This window comes from Halichoeres trimaculatus, unplaced genomic scaffold (assembly GCF_033239565.1).
Source record: "Halichoeres trimaculatus isolate MK-OKI-2021-1 unplaced genomic scaffold, fHalTri1.1 fHalTri1_scaffold_10, whole genome shotgun sequence".
Classification (NCBI taxonomy): domain Eukaryota; kingdom Metazoa; phylum Chordata; class Actinopteri; order Labriformes; family Labridae; genus Halichoeres; species Halichoeres trimaculatus.
This window is the reverse complement of record NW_027437187.1, coordinates 26,630,451-26,654,671: the sequence shown is the minus strand read 5'-3', so window position 1 is coordinate 26,654,671 and position 24,221 is coordinate 26,630,451. Positions and strand designations below refer to the sequence as shown.

General features: G+C 46.1%; 1 protein-coding gene across 1 annotated transcript; it reads right to left on the bottom strand.

Moving 5' to 3' along the window:
* Positions 1–2,524: 2,524 nt before the first annotated feature.
* On the bottom strand, positions 2,525–23,811 carry LOC141796882 (filamin-C-like). Its single transcript, XM_074678184.1, has 46 exons — positions 23,153–23,811; positions 20,740–20,988; positions 19,159–19,256; positions 17,931–18,081; positions 17,693–17,811; positions 17,523–17,600; positions 17,274–17,436; positions 16,992–17,192; positions 15,954–16,091; positions 15,651–15,777; positions 15,425–15,561; positions 15,144–15,337; positions 14,935–15,048; positions 14,703–14,846; positions 14,417–14,540; positions 14,016–14,176; positions 13,828–13,918; positions 13,496–13,665; positions 13,289–13,406; positions 12,912–13,174; positions 12,196–12,793; positions 11,864–12,037; positions 10,965–11,127; positions 10,556–10,884; positions 10,344–10,467; positions 10,015–10,171; positions 9,744–9,933; positions 9,630–9,653; positions 9,289–9,530; positions 9,083–9,182; positions 8,851–8,991; positions 8,618–8,746; positions 8,321–8,494; positions 8,040–8,204; positions 7,726–7,929; positions 7,475–7,627; positions 7,264–7,386; positions 6,901–7,149; positions 6,541–6,810; positions 6,315–6,452; positions 6,081–6,196; positions 5,159–5,291; positions 4,851–5,027; positions 4,527–4,745; positions 3,815–4,036; positions 2,525–3,186 (listed from the first exon to the last, which is right to left on the bottom strand). Exons 1-46 carry the CDS (start codon positions 23,526–23,528, stop codon positions 2,999–3,001), a joined length of 8,118 nt encoding a protein of 2,705 aa, XP_074534285.1. The 5' UTR covers positions 23,529–23,811; the 3' UTR covers positions 2,525–2,998.
* Between the last annotated feature and the right edge of the window lie 410 nt (positions 23,812–24,221).

The window sequence follows — 24,221 nt, the reverse complement described above, 5'->3', positions numbered from 1 at the left end:
AAGGAGACACAGAAGCAAGCATAGCAACAACATTCTGCAATGAATATTTTATCTTTGTTCTATATAAATAAAACACAGCATGGCTCTGAATGAAGCCCAGGACTGCATACCTTTCACAGCTCCTGTGTGTATCTGACCAGTCTAAAAGAAAGAGATGAGCACTCAGATATGAATGAGCTTTCCTATTATAAGACGCCTCCCACCAAATCTACACTTCACCAATAGCCCCAAATAAAATCGCAGCCTTCCCCGTAAACACAGAAAAATCTAGTGTATTTGGTTGATTATGCAGCGTATCAACTATGCATGAAGCAATTACATAGCAAGGCCTTGGGGCTCGGATGGAAACCAAATGGATGAATTCCTACAACGATCTCCCCCTCTTCTCTCTACATGTCCATTCATTAATCCAGCCGGGCTGCCATTTGTCTGTGCAAACATTCGTTTAGCTGTTTGTTTGCCTGTTTGCTCAGCCATGGAATTTTCCTTTTTTTTTCTTTTATTTCATTGCTTCAAGAAACGCCTGTGTCTCCTGACCCAATCAATTGGGATTTCCTTCAGACTGGAAGAGATGGGCTGCATTGATGAATAAAAGGTCAAAGGTAGAAGAAGCAGGCCCGGGGACAGGGCCTGTTGTGACAGAAGAAGTGAGACGAAAAAATAAAGCAGTGGATCTGCAGAGGCTTAGATTGATTGGAATTTAGAGAGGGAGGAAAAAATTAAATTGTTGGGAAAGGAAGGGAGGGGGAGGCTGGATGAGAGGAGACAGAAAGAGAGGGAGAGAAAGGAGAGCAGGAGTCAGCGTGATAGGGGCCAGGCAGAGAATGAGATTTTTGCCCTTAGAGCAGGAACTTCAAAAGCTTTCGGGGCATGCCTTTACACAATTTTACTCTTAACATAATCCAGATTTCTGAGAAAGTGTGTGTGCACAAGAGGAAGGATGGGGATGAGGAAGATGTAAAAGAGACAGAACATCCCCCTGTCACACCCTCTCCGTATTGATCCTCCCCTGAAGACGAGTATTAATAAGCCGTCACCCATTCAAGTCCAACATGTCAGATTGTTTTGAAGGCTAAGCCACAAATCAGCATGAACATGTTGGGGGTGAATCTGGAGCACTGACTGACTTAAACGCAATGTTTGTGTCTGTGCACTTTTGCTTGTTTGTTTCGGGTTTTTGTGAGTGCTTGTGAGCCCGTCTGCCTCCCATTCTTCCATCTGTATTCTTTTAATCCCATTCTCCTCCTCTAATCCATCTTTCTCCCTCTCTTCCTCCTACACTCTCCTCCCCTCTTTGCCCTGTCCTCCTCTCCCCTCTTTTTTTTTTTTTATCTCTCCTCTCTCCCGTCTCCCTCTCCTCCTTGCTCGATCACTGCTGTCTGCAAAGCGAGGAGCTGCATCTTCCATGCGGCTGTGATTCACTTGGCAGCCGCTCCAGATAAACATGTTGTGGTGGACAGACGCCTGGGTCCCGGTCCGGAGGAGCAGGACGGGGGTGGACAGACTGACGTGGGTGGGCCCCGGCCCCGGTCCCAACGTCATCACGGGCAGCAGCGGGCAGCGCCAGGCACTTGTCCAGATGGTCTCGGAGTCGAGCTCTCGCCACTGTTCATCAAACACACCCGCTCGCTCTGTCTTGCCTCACCATGGCCCCCAGCATCATGTCACAGTGGAACCAGAGAAAATTAGCACCTAATTATAGGCTCCTCTCTGTGAAGGATGGTGCTGGTGGTGTGTGTCAGCTTGTGGAGGCTGGGTGGTTGACTCACTGTGGGGACCCGGGCCGCAGACCACGCAGAGGACGCGAAGAACACACACACAGGCCATGGAGGCGACACAAGCGGTTACGCACACATATGCAGAGGAAGACGCACCAGTAAAAGGTTGTAACTCCTTTCCTTCTGGATGATTTGTGCCTCAGTGGGGTCTGCCCCCTCCCCTGCCTGTGCGGATGCCACAACAGAAACCACTTGTGTTCCATCGCTGATCCAACAGGATTAATTACACACACAATGGAAGCTGATGCCTCTGGTTTCTTTGCTCCACAGGCTCCCCTGTGTAAAGGATGTGTAGTTAATCTTCACTGGGAACAATGGAGATTTTGTTCTGGTGTGTTTGGTTAAGTTGTTTCTACGGTGGAGCTTGACTTTGCTGCCATCTTGTGATTGCATCCAGATAAGTACAGGATGTTAATCAGACGAAAAACATCCAGGACTGCTTCGTCAGAGCAGTACTAATCGGTTTAGTTGGAGATAAAAACAGGGGCGTCTGGGATTCTGTGAGCTATCAAAAGTTCCTCCTGATAGAAAAACTGAAGTCATATATTAAAGTGAGCCATTGCAAAATGAGGCTCTAGTGAGAGCCTGACAGAAAATACCCTGACAGCAGCTCAGACAAGACATCAGCGGTGGTCTGAAAATAACTGCATGATGACACTATGAATATCCTCAAAACAGGAAGCCAAACAAAGAAATCCAGTCATTTTTCTCTGAAAAGTTAGCAATTAAATCTTTATTAGGGCTGCAAAGACTTACCAAAAATAGGTTAATATAACAAAACAGGTCAAAATCTCATTCTTAAACCATACAAAACCATATTGCATCACACCGACACACTGCTGATAAAACATTCATGTGTTATGCCATTCTTTTACAAGACAAGAACAGATAAGGAAAATTTTATGGACCGAGCAAAATATTAAACCAACGTTACTCGAAGACTCGTAAACCACGCTTTTGCCTTTCACATCACTCTTAATGTGGATGGAATCTCATGAAAAGTAATTCCTTGAGTTAATAGAAAACTTTGGCACATCAGGTATTCTGTCATCTAGAAAACTGTAAGCAGATGTCCTTGCAGGTTTTAGTGCGTGTTGAGTGGCCTGTAATGCGCTGAAGAGCAGCACCAGAGGAGAAGTAGTGGGCAGTTTGATTGACGTGATGAGACAAGGGTGGCGGGTCAGTGTAGGAGAAGGGCTGGCGCATTGGTCCAGTTTATTTTAAGGAGCCGCCACTTTGTAGGGGCTCCCGGGGATGTTGTCGTCGCCCCATTTGACGATGACGGTGTAGCTGCCCTTGTCCTTGACGGTGTAGGTGACGTTGTAGAGCTTGTTGCCCATGTGCTTGACGTACACATCCTCACAGGGAGCGTGGGGTCCATGCACGCCCACCATCAGCATATTGGTTCCTGGAAAGAGCAGTAATGGGTATTTTATGATTGAAGAATACAGAAGTTTCAGAAGTGTATGTGCTTGTGCTCGACTAAAGCTGCACTAGTCAGAACTTTTCACACCGCCGTTAGAATGAATGATTACTACTCAGAGAAACAAACCCACAGAGAATTCTTCCCCATTTCTGCACTTCACTAAGCTCTACCCCTTTGTTTCAGAGTCTTGCAGTATTCGTTTTCGCTCACTTGTTTACTTTGTTTTCAGCATCAGCAGGCAGCTTTTTTTCAGTAAAACAGCTTTGATAAGATTTGTGCACCTGTCCAGCACAACACCTCAGTGACAAACTTAGTGAGTGCCTCTAAAAGAGCCAGATATTTCCCTCAGGGGTTGATGAGACAGACATGAACAAAGAGCAAAGTGAACGCTAGTCTCGGTCAATTAGGGAGAGACATGACTTCAATTGAATTTCTTGTTAAAATTTTCACAGCATCAGCTTTATAAGGTGATAATTTGCCAGTGTTAACAGCTTGTTCAGCGGCCTGCTTGCGCTTTAAAATCAATACAACTTGAATCTGCTGTGTTAGTATAATGTTCTCTATGTAAATTTATAGTCTTTCTCTGTTTTCATGTCTTTAATGGTCTCACCTGCTTTACTGCAGTCGACTGTAAAGTTGTTTTTCTGTCCGACCAGAGCCTTGGATAACCCTGCTCCACGACACACCACCATGCTGGCATCAGATGCCAGTTTCGTTGATGTGGTTGAGGACGAGGAGCTGTAGGCTCCACCTACTTTTGAAGTCTTGGTAACTGTTTCAACCAAAACAGAGGAGGTCTCGTGGAGGCTGTGCCCTCCTGATAACCGGGCGCCTGGACAAGACAAAGAAAAGAGAAGGAGCAAAAGGTTATCAGATGTCATCACGGCTCAGTCCAGACTTTATATAACACACTTGCAATCGACAAAGATGTTAGGGAAGCAATCATGCTGCTGCTTGTGGGGAGTGTTCTCCTTCACAGAAAGATTTGAGGAAGCAGACAAGTGCCTGAGTTCAAACAGGGAGGTGACTAACATCACTGTAAAATAAAGTTAACTTCTGGGACTTTCTTTCAAAGTATTTTTATGTCACATCTATTTAAAAAAAAAAAACATTCATATGCACTAAGTAGTGACAGGACTATTTTTGTGTGGTGCCACGGACACACGGCTTTTATGTAAGATGTACTCCGAGCAGTATGAACAATGATGACATAACATTTCCCTGGCTTCCACCCTGTTTTCAGAGGACTATTTCTTTCATAATCGAGAAACTTGTCATTTGAGAAATGACGGATCAGATGGGAAAATGACTGTCACGCAAACCTGTTATTTTGGCTTTGAAAGGGCTGCCCACGATGTGTTGAGGCCCTCCGTATTTGATCGTGATGAGATAGTTGCCGGGTGCCATGGGTGTGTAGTTGATCTTATAGCCTTCGGGACACTCGCGACAGTCCATCTTGACCTTTGACGGCCCGTCAATGTTGACAGATAGGGTGCCAGAGCCTGCATTGCAGGTTTTCACCACAAACTCTAAGGCTACGCCTGGAGAAGACAGAGTGCAGAAACAGATTCAGAGACTGCTGGTTTTTAGCACATAATATTTGGGGAAAATATGGTACACATTAAAAGCATGATGGCAATATTTACCTGTTGTTCCTCCCAGCAGTCCAGGGCCATGTGCTGTCACCATGCCTGGATCTGCAATCAGGCCTGGGTCTCCGACTCGCACATTGAAAGGACTCCCAGGAATGTGGCATCCATTGAACTTGACATCTATGGAGTGAACGCCGTTCTCTCGTGGAATGAAGCGGATTGCATTCTTGTCTGAACACAATGCAATCAAGGGTGTTATTGATCTGTGACTAGTTCAGGCTGCTTTTTATATTTTTATAAAAAAGGATGAATTCTCCTGTTTCTGAGGAGCTTTTATGTAACAAAGAAAGATTTATGCATACCGCTGTCAAGCTCACTGACATAGCATTCCTCAGAGGAGCCAGAGGGGGTGTGGACTTTGGCGTCGACTACACCTCGAGCCCCGTTGCGCTGCACCATGAAGGATGCCTCTTGGTTTACCTTCAAATCCTTCTCCTACAAAGAGATGAGGTACAATATGTTTAGAATATATCTGTAGATGTGTGTGTGTGTGCCCGCACCCTGAGGGACACAGTGTGTCTGACAAGTGTGTGACTCATGCCTGAACGAGAATAGATCGAGCGCTCGGGTGTGAGAGGCAGGGGGGTCAGAGGTGATAGCGAGGCGTTTAGTGTTTTTGCCCCACAGGCAGACGAGCGGTCTTACCAGACACAAGAGCTAGCGTGACATTTTAAACGTTTGTCTGATATTGCACTTCACCTGGCTTCTCGTGCTGGGGAAAGCACGCTGGAGTGGCATTTCGGTTAGCTAAAAATACATGTTTTTAGCATTGTTGGCAGCTGTAATGGAAACTGTAAAAGCAAATAAAACCAGCACCCATGAAGTGAGGAGACCAATATTGGGAGCTGTCACGGGTTTCTTTAAAAGAGTTCTCAACTCTGGTTCACTCTTTTCTTCTTTTCTCCCTCAGACAGAAACACAATCTGACTGCCCCTCACATAGCACAGCTTGTGAAGCCCCACATAAGAGAGGGACAGTTAATCCAGGCCTTCATCAGCAGCCAGCATCCCAGTATTATAGTCCTGGATACTGCTCCAACACTGGCATTCAATTACACTTCAAGGGCAAAGAGCTATTAGGCAGAAATATCTGTCATCATTCATGCATTATCGTGCGTGCAATCTGTTATTTGGCCCGAGCATTTTGTGTGCATGTGTTGATTCTTTGATCAGTTTAAGCAGCAAATTAATGTGGATTTTGTCAGCTCTGTGTTTGTGATGTTACCTGAAGGCTTGTGACTGTGAGCCTGCGGGCCTCGTCTGACAGTGTAGCAATTGGAACGATGAAGGGGCTGTCAGGGATGTGCTCATTGTTGAACTTGATTGACACCTCATAGTCACCTGAGGAACAAATGTGTTATTTCATTACACCATCAAATAAGTGATGGAAAAAAAAAACTTGAAGGCAGTTAAGCAACTACAAAAACTTACAAAACCCTCTAATGCATTGAAGTCCTACCTGGTTCTTTCACAATGTAGGAGACGCCACAGGAACCATCCTTCCTGTCTTCAAAGGAGATCTCAGCCTTGCTGGGACCTTCTACTGCAATAGACAGACCACCAGCGCCGGCTTCTCTGGTCCAGATACTAAACTCAGCTGCAATAGATGAAACACATCTGAATGAGATGGAGCCTCATCACAGTTATAGAGTCACAGTGCAGTCATGTCCACCCGATGAACTCACAGGGTGCTCCAGCCACGCCTCTTTCAAGACCAGGACCACCTGCACGGACCTTGTGTGCTCCACCCTCTCCCATGGGTCCCACAGTGAACTGAAAGGGGCTACCGGGGACATGCTGACCACTGTACTTGACGTTTACAGTGTGGGGCCCAATCTCTTGAGGAATGAAGCGCACACTGTAGGTGTTACTGCCTCCATCCACGATGTCAGCGTCGGCTGTCTTCCCACTCGGACTGGTCACCTGAGCTGTCATGGCTTGAGAGCCACTTTCAACTGGATGTGACAAAAAGATGTATTACAATCAAGATTCACACTGAAGATGTATTATTTAATCACATTTCTGTGCATTTATAAAACTCTCACCCTCAGGTCTGGCAGTGATGCCGGCGAAGCTACTGAGGCTGTCTCTGCCGAGGAAATCTCCAAACACATCTCTGAAGGGGCTTCCTCCCCCGCCCATCTGGGTGCTCTCCTCCACTCGTACCTCCCTCTTGGTCTCGCCCCCGCGTGTTTTGCTGATCTCCGTGCGCTCAGTGCGGGTGTAGGTGTGGCTGCTGCGAGTGAACGTTCTGGTCAGCCTCTCCTGAGCTGAAACCATCTGGAACCAGTTTCCTACAGTGAGGGGAGAGCGGAGAGAATACAAATATGAGTTTGCAGCAGGTTCATTTTTCTTGAGGGTGGTTGACCACTGCCCTTTAAGCACTTCTGTGTGGCTTATGTTCTTACCTGGGATCTTGAGGTTAAGGCCACATGTGCTGCCCACTGAGGCAATAGAAGATGCTTGTCTCTTTCTTGTAATACTCTCCTTCATTCTACCTTCTCCTGTTACCTTCACTGTGAAAGGACTTCCTGGAGGAAACAAACATAAACACAGTTAAGAGATTAAGTTGTGAAATATTTCATTATAACACTGTGTGTTTTCAAAGTCAACACTGACCTGGGATGTGCTTTTCAGCAAACTTGATGTTGACAGTGTAACTCCCAGGTTCTGTTGGACAGTAGGTCACTCTGCACGTCCCGTCCTCTACATCTTCACAGTTTATATCCACTTTGCTGGGACCCTCAATTGACAGTGCCAGACCTCCATAACCTGATAGAAGCAAGAAGCAAAAAGGAGTTGAGGAATAGTTCCCATTGAGTTTCTTCTGTCATGGATTGTCCTAACGTTTGACAGTCACTGAAGCTTACCTGCATTTCTTGTATCCACAAAGAACTCAGCCATTTCAAAAGTGTGTGCCTCCACCAGGCCTTTCCCGTAAGCTTTCACTCTGCTGGCCTCACCGATCTCTGACTGACCAACCATGATTTTGAAAGGGCTGTTGGCCACATGCATGCCGTTCTTCCTCACACTTACTTCATGCTCACCCACCTCCTTGGGGGTAAAAGAGATACCTGGGGATATAAAAAGGGTAGAAAGGTAAAAATAAGAACAAAAAAAGAAACTAAACAGATTGCATCCATCAGTGCCTTTTTTTCCCACATCTGAAAAGTGACTATCTCACCGAGGTGTCTGTTGGGCAGTCTCTTGAGCAGACAGGGCTCCTCATTGCCTGATGGAGCTCTGATACTGGCAGATAGAGAGCTCAGATCTGTCTCTGCTATCTTCAGGGACACGTCAGCCGCTGTGCCAACGTTCAGCTGGGATGTTCTGGTGATGGAGTCATCCCCTATACATGAAAAAGGCAATTTAGATGTTTGTCAAACCCTAAAAGTGAATTTATGGTATAAACATCCTCTATAAATCGAGCTGAGACGGTCTGAATCGTAGGATTTATTTCCCCACCTGTGATCTTAGCAGTAAAAGGACTGCCAGGAATGTGCTTGTTGTCAAACTTGACAATGATGTTGTAGTCTCCAGGAGCTGTGGGCAGGTAGGACACAGTGCAGGTGCCGTCTTTGTTGTCCTTACAAGTGATCTCAGCTTTCGAGGGACCTTCAACTGCCAGGGAAAGACCACCTAAGGGGGAGAAAACGTGCACACAATCTCAATTTTCTGCAGTTTTGTGGAACCAGCAGCTCACTGAATTACTATAATCCACTTTGAGATGGTGAGTTTTGCAGTAAATGTAAGGTGTGATACCTTCTCCTGCATTCTTTGTTACCACAGTGAAAGTGGCAGCCTTATTGACCATGCCGTAACTCAGACCTGGACCATAGGCAGTCACTACCCCGCTGTTAACAGCATCCACAAAGAACTGCAGGGGGCTTCCTACACAGGAGATCAGAAATGTACAGAGTCAGAACAAAATGGCAAAATCTCCCAAAATGAATTGAGATTGTTTTTCAAGACATGAACACCTTAGTTTTTCTAACCTGGAATGTGATTGCCTTCATATTTAATGTCCATCTCATGCAGGCCTCTCTCTGTGGGCTGGTACTTTATCGTGATGGTGCCATCTTTATTGTCAGTGATATGAGGGCGAGCAGTCTTGCCTGAAGGCATCCGCACCTCACCTGGAAACAAGAGCAATTTCGTTAAACGTCACTGAGCTTAACAAGACATTTTCTGTTTGCACAGTTTCTGTTTGAGTGGAGTTAGTCACACCTGTGATTTCTCCTTGCTGTGGCGTGAAGGGGACGAGGAAGTTAACAGGGCGGAAGAGAGGATCCACAGTATCTCGCGGGACAACTGGCTCATTTGTGGCCTGTCAATACGAAGAGAAGAGAAATTGTTGGTTTCATGTGACTAAATGTCAGGAGAAGAGCGCATCCAGCCCTAACCACCAGACGTTTAAAGTCTCTTTTACTTACCACCACATGGAAGGGGCTCTTGGGGATGTTCTGTCCCCCAAAGCGGATGGTAATAACATATTTCCCAGGTTCAGGGGCAGTATAGTAAATGTCAAAGGTTCCATCGTGATTCTCCACCACATCCATGTCTACCTCCATCCCCTGTGGGGTGAGCACCTTACAGGTCACCTTGCCTTTCCCAGCAGCCTTTGCATCCACAGTGATTACTGTATCCTCTGAGGTTTGCAGCTTCTGAAGACTTGCTGTTTGGGAGGAAGGAAGAATAGAGGAAATAAGAAAAGAGGGGAAATAGATGCATGATTTCCAAGAAACTTTGCATAAGTGAAAGCTTGTTTACTCACACACGCCGTGTCCTCCGATTGAAACTGGAAAGAAAAAAAAACAAGTGTTAATACAAGCATTGTGAATGTTTTTCATTTCCCTGGTTATTCATGGGTCTATGATGATTTTCTTACCTGTGACACGACATTTGCTGGCATCCCCTGTGGGAAGAGACTGGATGTTGTACGGGGAATAAGGGATCTCATCTCCCCCATACTTAATGGTGATGGTGTATGGGCCTGTAGAGTCAGGCACATAAGAAACCGTGTAGGTGCCATCCCTGTTGTCCTGGATTGTGGCATTCTTTGGCTTTCCCTCTGGGTCCTGTCATTGGGCAACAACCAGTTATCTTTGATAGTGGAGACCTATGATTCAGAAATGATCACAAAAAGGAGCAAAACCCACCAGAATCTGCACAGTGAGCAGTCCCTCCCCGGCATCGCGAGCATCAATGGTGAACTCCACTGGCAGACTTGCAGACACACCTTTTTTGTCTAGACCAGGGCCACTTGCACGTACCTTACTGGCGTCATGCCCGGGCTGAGACATTACCTTGAAAGGACTGTTGAAGGAGGAGAGAGTGTCATGAGTAATTACTAAACCCAGTCCAACAAAAGAGAGAAGTGGGAGCAGTAAATTGCTGAACTACACATTTCTCTGTAAATGCAGTCAGACAGAGCAGAACTTTAATTAAGACGTCCGCACAAACTGCCTGGTTTAAATTCAAACTGTACCTGTGTGGGACCTCTTGATCTGCATACTTGACAGCTACAGTGTAAGGGCCATCCTGGGCTGGGGTGTAATGCACGGTGTGGGTGCCATCCCCATTGTTCTTCACACCGACTGGCTCCACTGTACCTGAAAAATGAGACCGTATGGTGGTTTCATTAAAATCATACTCAAACAGAAAGCTAGATGTGAGATTTTAATATCAACTTGCTCTTACCTGAAGGCCCATAGAGTTTGACATCTAGTGGGGCCTGTCCAGCCTTGGTACAGTCTACTGTGAAAGTCTGAGGAACATGGGCTCTCACTCCAGCACCCAGACCTGGACCTGAGCACTTCACCTTGCTGGGGTCCACAGGGTCCCTAACAGGAACACGGAAAGGACTGCCGGGAATTGGCTGACCTCCGTAGTTGATGTTGACATCGTACTCTCCAGGAGTGAAGGGGATGTACTCCACACTGCAGCTGCCATCTTTGTTGTCTTTGCAGGATATTTTTGCCTCTGATGCTCCCTCAATGGTCAGGCCCAGGCCTCCTGTACCAGCACCCCTGGGAGAGAAGCCAGTACCTTTATTTTACTGCACACACTTGTATTCAGTTGCCACAAGTGTTTCAGGATCAAACTGTACCTTGTCTCCACTGTAAAGAAGTTGGGTTTGTTGGTGACTCCTCCCTCCAGACCAGGCCCAAAGGCACGAACTCTGGTTGGATCACATCCCTCCACTACATTCACCCTGAAGGGACTCTTTGGCGCAGGAGCATCGTCATACAGCACCTCGATCAGATGTATTCCTGCACGCAAATAGTTGCGTCACTACAATATCTTACATCTCAAAGCAAGAATCTGTTTTCATTTTTTGCTTCCTGTTTTTAATTTCAGACCAGACAAAATCCAATTTAGGAAAAAAAAGACGTCATCTCGTGCGTAGAAGCTCTGGTGAAAGAACAAGCCATTAAATCTATCCCCTCGTCGTAAGTCTGTTAAATTTCCTAACAGACCCCCTCAGTAGGCCTATATGCCAGATTCCCAGCCTGCACTGCTGTGATATTAGAGCACGTCTGGTGGTAGAGAAGTGCTCTGTGATCTCTTTGCTTTGTGTTATAGGTCTCTATTAATATCCCCTGTCACTCCCCTGCTGTATAGCTGTGTGCAGGCAGCCTTCAGCACACATACCTGCCTGGTTAAGAGCTTCTGTTCCAGAGCACCCTATTTATAAAACAGAGCCAGTCTGCCTCCCTGCTCTCTGCCCCTCACATCATTGCTCCAATGCATCACTCTGTATTTATACCCCTCTCTCGTTCTTTCTTTCCCCTCTCTCCTGCTTTATTCCCAAATGGCACTCAATACCAGCACCTGTTAGCGATTTCTCCCTCTGTCTTGTTCAGGCAGCTTGTCTGTGTACTTTACTTTTTCTTTATGTTCACATTGTATTTGTTTTTGTTTTCATTGTAGATTTTATGTGCATGATAGTCTCTTCAACGTATGATCCTTTCAGTAAAAAAAATAGTAACAAAACTCATCTCCTACCATCCTCAAATGCTGTGTACTCCACTCTGTAGGTGCCGTCTCCTTTGTCAGTGATGTAGGTGTCAGTGTTGGAGCCTGACGGGTTGATAACATGAACCTTAACATGATTTCCTCCAGCCTTGTTGAGAGCGCGGGCATCAACAATGAAGTGGGTTGTGACTTCTCTGAGGACCCCTAGAGACATAAAAAAGCCCTTCAGGTGATTTATCTATTCTGTGGTTTGAATGAAAAATATTGCTTTAATTTCTTCCCTTCCTAGTAATTTATCAATAAGCTGGCTATTTCTAGCACTTGTAATGCTTATTTTAGGCTCAGACTTTTGGTCTAGTTACCTCTGGGCTCAACTCCTGGTCCATAAACATGCACCCCACTGGTGTCGACAGACGGCTCAACCTGCAGGACTTTTGGAAAGTGGGGAATCATGTGACCACCGTATTTGATGGTGATGGTATGCGTGCCATGGAAGGAGGGGATGTATGTAACAGAGAAGGTCCCATCTGCTGTCTTCTGGATGTGCACTTCAGCCTTTACTCCGGTTTCTGACACAATCTCAATGGTGAGCTCGGCATCTCCCGCCCGGGTGCAGTCCACAGTGAAGACAGCTGGCTCTCCTGCCTTGGCTTTCTCAAGTCCAGGCCCACTGGCTGTTACCTTGCTGGGGTCGAGGGCTGAGCGCACCGGGGCTTTGAAGGGAGATCCAGGGATGTGCTTCTCTGCAAACAAGATGTTGATGGCGTACTCCCCTGGCTCGGTAGGTATGTAGTTCACTGAGCATGTGCCGTCACCATTGTCTTGGCACTCGATCTTTGCCTCACAGGGCCCCTCCACCGTCAGGCCCAGCCCACCTGCACCAGCTCCCTTTGTGTCAATGGTGAATGGGGCTGGTTTGCCAACAATGCCTCCCTTCAGGCCTGGGCCATAGGCTCGCACCTTTGATGCAAAAGGATCATATTTTACTTGTTTTATCATGTGTACAAACACTTTAAAGTTTGCATGTTGTGCAAAGGCTCAAAGTGGAGAACTAGACTCTGCTTTCATGAACTCTTACCTTCGAGGGATCAGCAGGCATGACTGCTTCAACCCCAAAGGGACTTCCCATCACTGGGTTGCCATCGTAGCTGACATCAACTTTGTACTGCCCCTCCTCTGGGGGAATGTACTTAACACTGTGAGTGCCTTTGGCTTTGTCTGATTCCAGCTTGCACGGGATTGGTCGGCCAGAGGGTGAAGTCATCTTCACACCTACATTGCCCTGCCCACCAGCACCCTTTGTGTTTACTGTGAACTCCTGATCCTTTCCGACCTCCACTTCTGCAGGGAAGATTTAACACTTCAACACTTGCAATTCAGCATGGTGCAGACAAAAGCACAACACTAGGCGTATTTATTAAAGAAAAGACATACCATTAAGTATATTTAACTTACTGTTCTCTAATCCCTCCACTTTCACCTTTCCAATATCCAGAGGTGGGGCCACTGTGATGTGAAAGGGGCTCTTAGGAATAGGATCCCCGCCATGAGTGACTGAAATAGTCATGTTACCCTGAGAAAGAATGAATCGGAGGCGTTGACATGAATGCTCTCTCTTCCCTGCTGTGATGTTAATGGGCTGGAAACAGAGGCCTACTGTACCTGTTGAAGAGCTGTGTACTTGACAGTGTAGGAGTAATCGTGGTTATCGATGATCTCAAAGTCACGAACCGCCTCTCCTGGGCCTGATGCTGCAAAGTGCACCTCAGGCTTGGCCTTACCAGCTCCCTTTGTGTAGATGGTGAAGTGGGTTGGAGTGCCCACCTCCACACCTGAAACACACATGTTTTTGTTAGTGCTACCAATCCTAGTCAGATCAAAGCTTTTGCATGACATCAAAGTATGGTAGTGGGTGTTTGTTTCAAACCCAGATCTTTGTAAATGTAGTAACTGTGCTGTTATGCTACCTCTTGTTCCTAGTCAGTGGATCTCACCTGTCTTGTTGATTCCAGGACCTTCTGCTCTCACTTTGCCTGCATCATGGGAAGGATCCACTTTGACTTTGAATGGACTGATGGGAATTTCCTAACAAGAAAATAAAACAAAAAAAAATATTAAGCATCTAAGAAATAAAGTAAAATAACATTATTTTAAAAAACTGATCAAGAAACTGTTTTCATACCTGGTCTGCAAACAGCACCATAATGGTGTATTTGCCCGCAGCAGGGGGAGTGTACTTGACAGTAAAGGTGTCATTGTCATTCTTGATGATGTCAAAGTCGATGTCTGCCTCAGCAGGGCCAACCACCCCAGGGGCACACTTGATTCCAATGCTGATGTCCCCTAATGGCGCATAGAAATGAGCACAGTTCACAGAGGTCAGACAGAAGCAGATGATCAGAATAAATAGAAGCTGTCACTCCAGCGCCTGAAGCTCTGTTTCCAAGAACATTTCAAAAATCTTCCCTCTACTTTGTTAGCTGAACTCCTCAGCTAGACTTATTCTGTGCTTTTATTCTCAGCTCAACACTAAAATGACACAGCTGTGCTCTGGAAGAGTCAACCAAGTCCACAAATGCTCACCTTGACCGGCCTCGCCGCAGTCCACAGTGAAGTATGTTGGCTCATTAGCCTTAAGCCCCGTCTTCTCCACTCCGGGCCCATAGACTTTGACTTTATCCGGATGAGAACCCTCTCCAACCAGCACCTAATGAATTCACAGCATACTTGAGACGAAAGCAATTGGCTGAAGTAGAACTACTGCAGTCCTCTTAATTTCTGGAGCATCATTTTATTAAGCTTGCCTATTAAAGTGCAGAATAGTTATGTGTGTGTGTTGTGTATGCATCTCCAATGTCACATGTCTTACTCTGAAAGGACTGTTGGGCACGTTGACCTCGCCCCAGGTGACGATGATGGTGTGCTTGATGGGCTTGACAGGAGTGTACACACATAGAAAGGTGCCATCTCCCTTGTCAGTGATTTTGATGTTGATGGCGCAGCCTTCAGCGTCCTTTGTGGATGCAAAAACATGTCAGCTCTTGTGTGACATGCAATATATATGATGTAATATTATAAATAAAGAATGGAGTTCTCCAAACCTGTGCATAGAGCTTGAGTTGACCCTTCCCTGCCATACGAGCGTCAACGGTGAATTCAGTTGGTTTGTTCACAATGACACCAGTTGGCTTAAGACCTGGACCAAAGGCTTTAACCTGCAACATTTGATTGTTTTTGTTGTTTATTTTAGAAAAGGCTCATAGTTATTTGTTTTATAAATACACCATTTAACTTTGCGGGCAGGATTTACCTTCTCAGGGAAGGTGTCATTAGCTGCAGGGAGGATGTGAGCCATGAAGGGGCTGTCCTTGATGTCCTCATCGTCACAGATGACGTGGACAGCATAGTCACCAGGCTCAGTGGGCCAGTAGCGCACATCACAGGAGCCATCTCCCTTATCATCACACTCAATTTTAGCCTGTGACGGGCCTTCAATGGAGAAACCTGAAAAGAACAAGAATTTGAACGTTTATGTTTTTGTGCTTGTACAACCCATGACATTTCTTCTTCTATCGTGTGCACATTGTTCACCTAATGTTCCAACTTCAGTGCCGATGGCCTCCACCACAAAGTCAGCTGATTTTCCCACCATGCCAGTCTTCAGACCAGGACCCCAGGCCCGCACCTTCTGAAAACCTGCCTCTGGCCCCACCTCCACCTCAAAGGGGCTGCAACACATAAGAATACACAATGTTATTTTGTGCAGAAGTGAATCTGTATCATTAACAATCAGCTAAAGGCAGTAAAAGAGCTGTACCTGCGTGGGATGGGCTGGCCTCCCCAGGTGATGCTGACTGTGTATTTGCCAGGCTTAAGGGGCAAATATTCACACTCATACACACCGTTTCCTGCATCTCGCACTTTTACTTTCTCCTCTGCTCCAGCTGAGCATGAATAAAAAAGACAATATTGATTATTTTCAAGTCAAAGGAACATTTTATGCTTTGTGTTTACTGCTTTGTTACATGTCCATGTAAAGACTCTTTTTATATAAAAAAAAACACAAACAGGAAACTCTTCTACAAAGTAGGAGGAGGACTAATGCAGTTTTCTGACTCACTTGGTCCTTTGACAGAGACATTCAGCGTTCCGCTGCCAGCTCCCTTGGTGAAAACTTTGAAGTCTGCAACCTCTTTTACTCTCACGCCTTTGGGCTGAAGGCCTCTGCCTGTTGCTCTGCAGGCGTTTGGATTTATTGCTGAAAGGAATAACAACAAGTGTGAAAGAGAAAAATTTAGTAAGGCAAAAGGCAACTGAGAGTAGCCAGCTGTTGACAGCGATGTTAGTAGCAAAGTCGAGAAAATATCCAATTCATGAGGGATTCCTTAAAGGCTGACTGACAGAACCTGTAAATGAGAATGATGCTGTTTGCTGCACATACAGCACAAAGTGCAGAGTGTTGAAATGGATATTGACACTTTTGAGAGCACCAAGGGAGCTTCTGACAACATTTCAGTCACTCTGAAATGTTGACTGCAGGCTTAAACTCAATGCTGGCTGATGCAAATTTGGACGAGATAAAACAAACATGTCAACAGCACAAGCAAAGATATTTAACAGACCAGAACAAAGTCGTCAGAAATGCAGAGAAAAATTGTAACATATTTCTAACAACATTGCATCTCATCATCCCCTGAACATAAATAAACCATCAAGCTGCAAGATGCAAGAACAAGGAGCAGGCATCCAAGCACGGCTCTAAGCCGCGGCACCCCAGTCTTAGAGAGCGACGCAGATCAGCATCTGCAGCACTAGAAAAGATTTGGGGAATCTGGCTGAGCATTGGGCACAGGCTTTTCCCAGCAGGCTATACTAACTTGGACGGCCAGGTTTTGTGGGAGGTGCCCCCTTCCCAGCCTGCGCTCCAGGAGGGGCGAGCACTGACTGTGGGACTATCTGCAGTGGAGCTCCCACAGGAGGAGCAATTCGAGGAGCTAGAAGTGACAGATAGGAAGGGTTACGGGCTAAACTTGGAGGCTGTTCCCAGGGAAAATCAGATGACTGTATATTGTGGCAGATAGTTCACCCTGACACTAACTGCACAGGCAAGAAATCAGATTTGTATGACAGTAATTTACAGCACAGACAGATGGCTCACCCTCCGCAATGTTGACAGTAAAAGGACTCTTGGGGATCTCCTGGCCTGCAAATAGGACATGGATCTTGTGTGGTCCCTCCAGCACGGGACGGTAAGTGCAACGGAAAACACTGTCGCCTTTGTTTTCCAGGATGAGCTCCACTGTGTCCTTTTTGCCTTGAGGGTCAACAATGACCACACTGACGTCCCCGTTACCTGCGCCTAGAAGTGAGAGGTGAAGTTATCATGGGTAATATAGGTTTCTGTAGCTTCGTTCGAAGAGGTTTTACTTTCCGTACTAACCAGCTGTAAAGATGTCAAAGTAGGTGGGCTTGTTGGCCACATTGCCTGTTGGCTCCAGGCCTGGCCCCCTGGCGTGAACTTTGCTGGGGTCACCAATGTCCTTTGCTACATTCACAGTGTAAGGACTCTTGTCGATGTCCTGACCAGCAAACAGCACTTTTACCTGGAAGGGTAAAAGTAAGCAAAGTTTAGGCTCCCTTTTGATACTGGGAATGAGAAGCACGTCATACAAAAACAGCTTGATCTCACCTTATGAACACCTTCAACTTTTGGAACATAGGTGACCGTGTAGGTTCTGTTTTTGTCATTGTTGGGTTTAACTTTAGCCTGGAGAATGGGAAAGACAAAGTCAGAGTTGATCATAAAAACTTTGAGCTGAGTTGGCTCCATGACCCCATGGTTTATCAAATGTCACATACCTCCTCTTTGTGTCCCTCTGGATCCTCCACATAGACCAGGACCTCACCACTGCCAGCCTCCAGAGTCTCCACAGTAAACACAGCTGGTTTCAGCACCTTGTTGCCATGAGGTTCAATACCTGGGTACACCAACAAAGTTTTATAAAAGTATGATACTTAGAATTCTGCTGAGGTTTTTCTGTGATTCTTTCTGTTGTATGAAAGGTTATGAACCCTGCAGCTGTTGAAGGCTACCCACCAGGTCCGTAGGCTTTGGCCTTGTCTGGGAAAAGCTGTTTGGCCTTGAGAGGAGCTCCAGGCTTCAGCTTAGCTTTGGGGAACTGTGACAGGTAAGTCATCACAGAGTGCTCATCCACATCTGGGTCCACAATCTCCTCAGGGGCAATCACCTACAGCACGGAAAGATGACAGCTCAGCAGGGGGTTAAACACACAGGTGAGTAGCTTGTTTGATTGAAACGCGTTATCAACATGGAGGGTAAAGTTGAGTTTTATGCAACAACTGTGACCTTAAAAAACAGCACAGCATAATTAATGTTTGTAAAGGCTGTATATTAATTTGTTAGAAGGGGATAGTTGGCTTTTAATACCAATTTCCTTTATTAAGCAAAGTGCAATGGGATTAAGCAAGGATTAAACTTGGTTATTCCCAGAACCTCTGACTCTTCTCTTCCTTTCAGTACTTGTTTGCCCGCCTATCACACAGTGGCACAAAGCCATGCTCCACGCCGGTTATATTTAACCCCAGGACAGCAGGGTTAAGGATTGTTGCCTTCAGTAAGCCAGGCAGGGGGGATTTATCCTGAGCCAAACCTCTCCCACTTCTTCTCAACACCACCACACTGGAATCTAGCCCCCCAGCTCTGCAGAGCCATGACATACACCCCACGGCTATCCCACCAATGCTAAGCCACATGGAGAATATCTAACCCTGTGTCTTAGACAAACAAGTAAACAAGCGGCATAGAGCACATTACATGACGAAGACTCAGAGTCACACAAAAGGGACTGGAAATATCACACTCTGGCTCCGTTCACATTGTTATTCTGAGCAGCATGTTGCATATTTACACCTCTGTTTCATAGTTTGGCTCAGAAGGTGTTAAGAAATCTCTCACATCCACAAAACCACAAATCTACTAAATAAAATTCTACAAGCTTACTTAATAAGTGCTACACCAGAGTAAATGGAAATATTAGAAGTGAGCTGGGAAATAAATATTTCATGACATCCCTCAAGCATGATTTCTCTGCAAAAACAGTGGGCTCCATATTATGCACAGAACTGTCTGTTTTCAGTTCATTGCTGCCCCACAGGGGTACGTCCATGTGGTGAGGCATGTTCATCTTCGCAAACCTGCTAAAAACTAGTGCGCTAATCCAAAAACAAGACGCCAGTGAGTTTTTCTCCATTTGAGCTTTAGCAAATTAATGAACTTCTTAAATGTAATCTCTCATGCATCTTACCTGAGGCACGCCCAACCAGTCATCAGCCTGCTGCATGGCCTCTCTGGCATTCTGTACTGGCTTGTTTGGGTCCCACTCTGCCCAATCAGGACACAGACCTAACAGAAAACACACAGGGTTATGATTCTGCACAGAGAAATGCAGAAGGTGTAACACTACAGTTGCTATAATAAGGCCACATGGGCCGCCAAACTATCTTCTGAACGCCTCCAACTACAACTCTGCTTGACCTTACCCAGACTGCTTTGCTCCTGCGAATGAAGAAAATTAACTTCTTGAGACTATCTAAGAAAAACAACCTCCAGACACTCTAACACTTTCACTGACGCTAATGCTAACCTGCTGCGTGCTGCTAATGCCTAAATTGGATTAGTGCTGGCGTTGAAGTCGCCACTCACTTAAAAGGCCCATACAGGCAAACTGCAGAATACCATTATCTGATTACTCAAAACACTATTAACAGGGTGGAGTTAACACATGTCTTAGTGTAACATTACAGAAGCAAACTCCAGGAAGCTTTTAAGAACATCTATATAATTGTGGTTCATAATGCAGCGTCACCTTTGTAGATGTCTGCAACAGTGCAGATTAATAAAATTGCTGTTAGACGAGAATACTAGCATCCTTTTAACTCTGGTGTGTCTACATTTTGTATCATTCTGACAGTCCTGGACAAAAATGGATGAAGAATTGTATTTCTTTTCCTGCCAAACAAAGTTAACTTATTTTGAAAAACTTCTGTTATTCAGCACTCAGTTAATTTTATCAGTCTCCCTGATGTTTGGTATCAACTGATAAAACAGCAGAACCTTGTATGGTCAGTGCTGCAGCCCTCTGTTTGAAAGATGTGTCTGCTCAGATCAATGGCTCATATAAACACAGTTAAACACAATGCTCCCCTCTCCTCTCACTACTCCTCCACCTTTAAGCACAGCTCTGGAAACACATTCTGGTGTTCACTGTGGAAGCAGAGGTCTAAATTGGCAGTGACTCAAGCTGTGGCCTTGTGGTCCTTGGATCTGTGGATTAGGCACCTCCCTGTGACAGATCACTCTGCATTTTGATGTGAGGCCAAGCTTCCCCCTTGACAGAAGAGAAGGAATGGTGCCCAAATTTGGGGGTGTTGTGTTGCAGTAGGGCTATAAACACTAAAGCCGGGCTTGGGGCCTCGGGCTCGAAAAGTGAGAGTGAAAGCTTCAGTCATTGTTGGACAGCTGGCAGGGACATCCTTCGGCCATCAGCAACCCACCGACACTACCTGGTCTCCAGAGAAAGATAACTGGCTGACGTGTAATCTGAATCCGGCTCTGTGTTCGTACGTGTGTTTACTCATGTTTACTCTTAACTGTGTGAGTGACATCCCTCTCTTTATTCTAAATGAGGAGCAAAGGAGACAAATTCTCCTGAGGAGGTGATAGAGTTTCTGACACACTGACTGACACATGCCTGACCTTAGCATCCATAGCAACCAAGGAAAACCACCACACACAAGAAGCCTTTTAACATTCACCGAATGCACTCTGACTCAGCACTGCTCTGCCTGGCCTGTGAACCCGGCCCCTCCCTGCACACACATCTTACCAGGGGCACAGTTGTCCACCAGAGCTCCCAGGGCTTTGCCATCCCGCCAGTCACGATTGAAGTTATTGATGGGCAGCTGGGGCACCTTGTTCTGAATCCAGCCAAGCAGGCGCTGTTTGGGGGTCAGCTTCTTAGTCTCTTCGTCGTCATCGTCGTCCCACATGGGCATGGAGATAGAGTAGTGGAGGATGAGGGTCCAGATAAGACCCAGAATCAGCTTTAGATTTCCATCCACGATAGCTTTGCTATCTGTATTAGGATAGCAGAGAAAACAGGAAACATGAGGATTAATAACTTCCAAAAGTTCAGCAGTGTTTGTTTACAATTTGGCTGCACCTTTTGGTGTATTCTCATTGTTTTGGGGCTCTGCAGAGCTGTGTCGCACTGTATCACTAACCAAGGCCGCCAAAGCTAAACTACAATAAGAAATTAAAACCTAAGAGCACAAGTGCGTAACATATGACGAGATGCTCTTTCCTTGATGTTCTGCTGAGATGACCAGGCTATTCTGAGTTGAAATATAAACAATGATGATTGACTGCTGAGGAGACAAGAATCTAATGCTCCTGGTTGCTTCCCTCGAGCCCCTTTTCTCTCAGACAGCTGTCTGGCTGAGGACCCCTGACAATCTGTCATCCAGTCACAATGCGGCTCTGCAGACAGTGACAGCTGAGGATATGTGGAAGTGGATCCCTCTCTGCATAAATACCATGCGGATTTCAATTACCTCCCAAACTTGTAGCGCTAGAGTGCGATAAATCACACAGAGGCAGATTAGATCCTCTGACAGCATGCACGCAGCTCATTTTCTGACTTTCTCAAAGGAAAAGTTGTCGAATAAGCCATTTTGAATCCGCTCTAATTTGGACATTTTAGCCATTTAAGCCAACAAACCTCAGAGGTGAGCTGGACTTAAACGTTTTATCGCCTAATCTAGTGTGATACACCCCCCGTTAATTCAGTAAGACTTTAATAACAGTGGGACTTTGGTGCTGGTTGTTTATCACATGACTCTCTTATAAAGCCTGTTTGTCTTTTCATAGATCAGAGCCTCCCATCAGAGCATAATGTTTGATGTGTCACAGTTTGACTGGCACAGGCAGGTGGCATGATGTCCAGCAGCATGGTTCAGATCCTGTGGCACATGTGCAGCTAAGCCTCTGTGATTTTTTTAGTGTCTCTGGGTCACAGTGATGGGACATTATCTTAAGAGGGCTACACTGACCCACTTCAGCTGCTTGGAGGGGAAGGGTGTTAGGAAATAAAACGCCAGGAGTTCTATTATCACGCCCTGTTTCTGTCAAAACAGTCTGACCCAGTGTGTCTATACATCTGGGACAACTGTTCCAGACACACACTGACATATTTAATCCAAGACACACACTCCTGGAATCACACTCTGTGCACTTTAAAGTGATATCTGCTGTTTGAACCTTCACCCTTCAGTTATCACCTCTAAGTTTGAGCCTTTCCCTGGATATCCTCTCACACTCACACACACGTCAGCTAAAACACAGTGTTCATCATGCTGGACACACTATGGCCTTCACAGTCCAGCGGCCAAAGCCTCAACCACGCTGGGAATTTCACTCAAGAGTGTGGCATGATCATTAGTCACCAAAACAGAAAAATACTCTGTCAAAATGTTAATAACCTTCTCCTGGATGAGTTGTGGCTTTGCCTACAGGTGTATAATTAAGCCATAACTCTTCATCTTAGTAAATCTCTGCCTTCCAGAGTGGCTTTGTTGTTTCTCCTTGAATATTTCTGCGACCTGGCATTCTGGTGCAGTAAAGCCTGCCTCTGGTGACTGTGTGGATGTGACAGATATCCACAACAATTTATTGTAGCTTCAGCTTTCTGTTCCACAGTCTGATCCCCCAAAAATCCCAGCGGAGTTAATCCTCACCTCGCAGGAGCCGCTGCTGGCTGTGAGCAGACAGCAATAGGCTGTCAACACTGAGCCCCAGTGAGTTGTTCTGACCTCTGACCTTGGAGCTAAGAGTATGTGTGTGTGTGTGTTTATGTCAGTTTGCTTGCTGTGTGTGTAACACTGCTGCCCACATGTATGAATTGCATCATTCTCATTAGCACAGACCTAGTGAATTTCCAGCCCATGCTGCTGCTGCTGCAGGAGATGTTTGAGCACCCAGGCCCTGGCCCTGACACCAGCTAATGACCTCAGTGGCACCTCTGCTGTAACTTTCCAATAAGCTGTTGACCTCGGTTCAGTGCAGTTTTTTAGAAGCCTGTGAAGGCCAAGTCTGACAGGCACTGCTGTCTGATAACAGAGCAGCTACAACATGTGGATGTCTTTGTATAGATATACTGTTGTTTTATTACTTCTTTCTATCAAGTAACAGGTCTCTGTTTGTTATTACTGCAGTGTTTTTATTCCACAAGGGTTACTCACCAATTGAGACCAATTTGATGTGCTCTCTGTCCAGGAACTCCAGCGCCACAGAAACATTTTCCAGCTTCATCTGACGGAAATTGGGTCTTGTGTGGAACTTTCTGTACATCTTCTTCTGGCTCAAAACCTCCAGGAGTGAAATCAGCTTCAGCCCATCAGTGAAATCCCTCTGCAGGTCAGTGATGGTCTTATTGACGCACTTCAGGTGCTCGTTGCACCACCTGGTGAAGGTGTTCTGCTGGATCTTCTTCCACGGCGCGTCCTCGGCCAGGTCCTTCTCTGTGGCTGGCATGTCGTCGTCCTCCTCTTCCCCAAACTCGGTGCCCTGGTAGTACTGTGGAGGCAGCTGGTCCTCGCTGTAGTTATTGCTCATCATGACGGCGTTGTCGGTGTCCACTTTTATACCTCGGTGGCACTCGCTCGGCAGCGCAGAAAAACTTTTAGCGGGTCGGTGAGAAGCGCGCGCTCGTGGAGGGAAGTTCAAACTCGGAGGAGTTTTAGAATCAGCTCGCGGATTCTTCGGAGGTACTTGTGAAGAGACCACTTGTGACAAGACAGTGATGGATTAAATTATCCGATTTACAGTGAGCAGGGAAGCTGGTTGTCCGTTTTTTTAATTGGCACCCTCTTGGCAAGTCGTTCCCGTCTTCTGGCCTCGAGATGAGGTTTTGAGAAATGGAGTTTAGAGCTGGAGCAGCAGTGTTAGACTTGACTCTTGGCGTGTGTAACTTGACTGCTGAGAGTGGAAAGAGTTTGGTTTATAAAGGAGCCAGGGCCGCGTCACCCAGCCTCTGTGATCATAGTCTATTTGCTCATCCATAGGGATAACAGGAGTCGGGGTCGGTTTACGCGGAGGAGGGGTAGGCGATTGGACAGACCCTGGGCAGCGTATGATCCTTATTTTTAGGCGCTCCTATTTGGGAGTCTGGGGGCTGAGCAATTGTTGAGAATGTGTGTCACGCTCAGGGTCCAAGTGGCTGAACAATTGAGCTAAGAAAAGAAGAGACATGTTGTGAGCCTCTCTGTTTCAATAAGTTGTCTTTTCACAGGATTATTGTCTTAATGTGGG

Excerpts from the sequence above, each read along its gene's own strand:
- LOC141796882 (XM_074678184.1), bottom strand. The coding sequence starts at position 23,528 with ATGATGAGCAATAACTACAGCGAGGACCAGCTGCCTCCACAGTACTAC. Across the intron at positions 8,495-8,617 it reads AACAAAGAATGCAGGAGAAG|GTGGTCTTTCCCTGGCAGTT; the intron begins GTATCACACCTT and ends TCTCCCCCTTAG. Across the intron at positions 7,150-7,263 it reads CCTTAACCTCAAGATCCCAG|GAAACTGGTTCCAGATGGTT; the intron begins GTAAGAACATAA and ends CCCTCACTGTAG.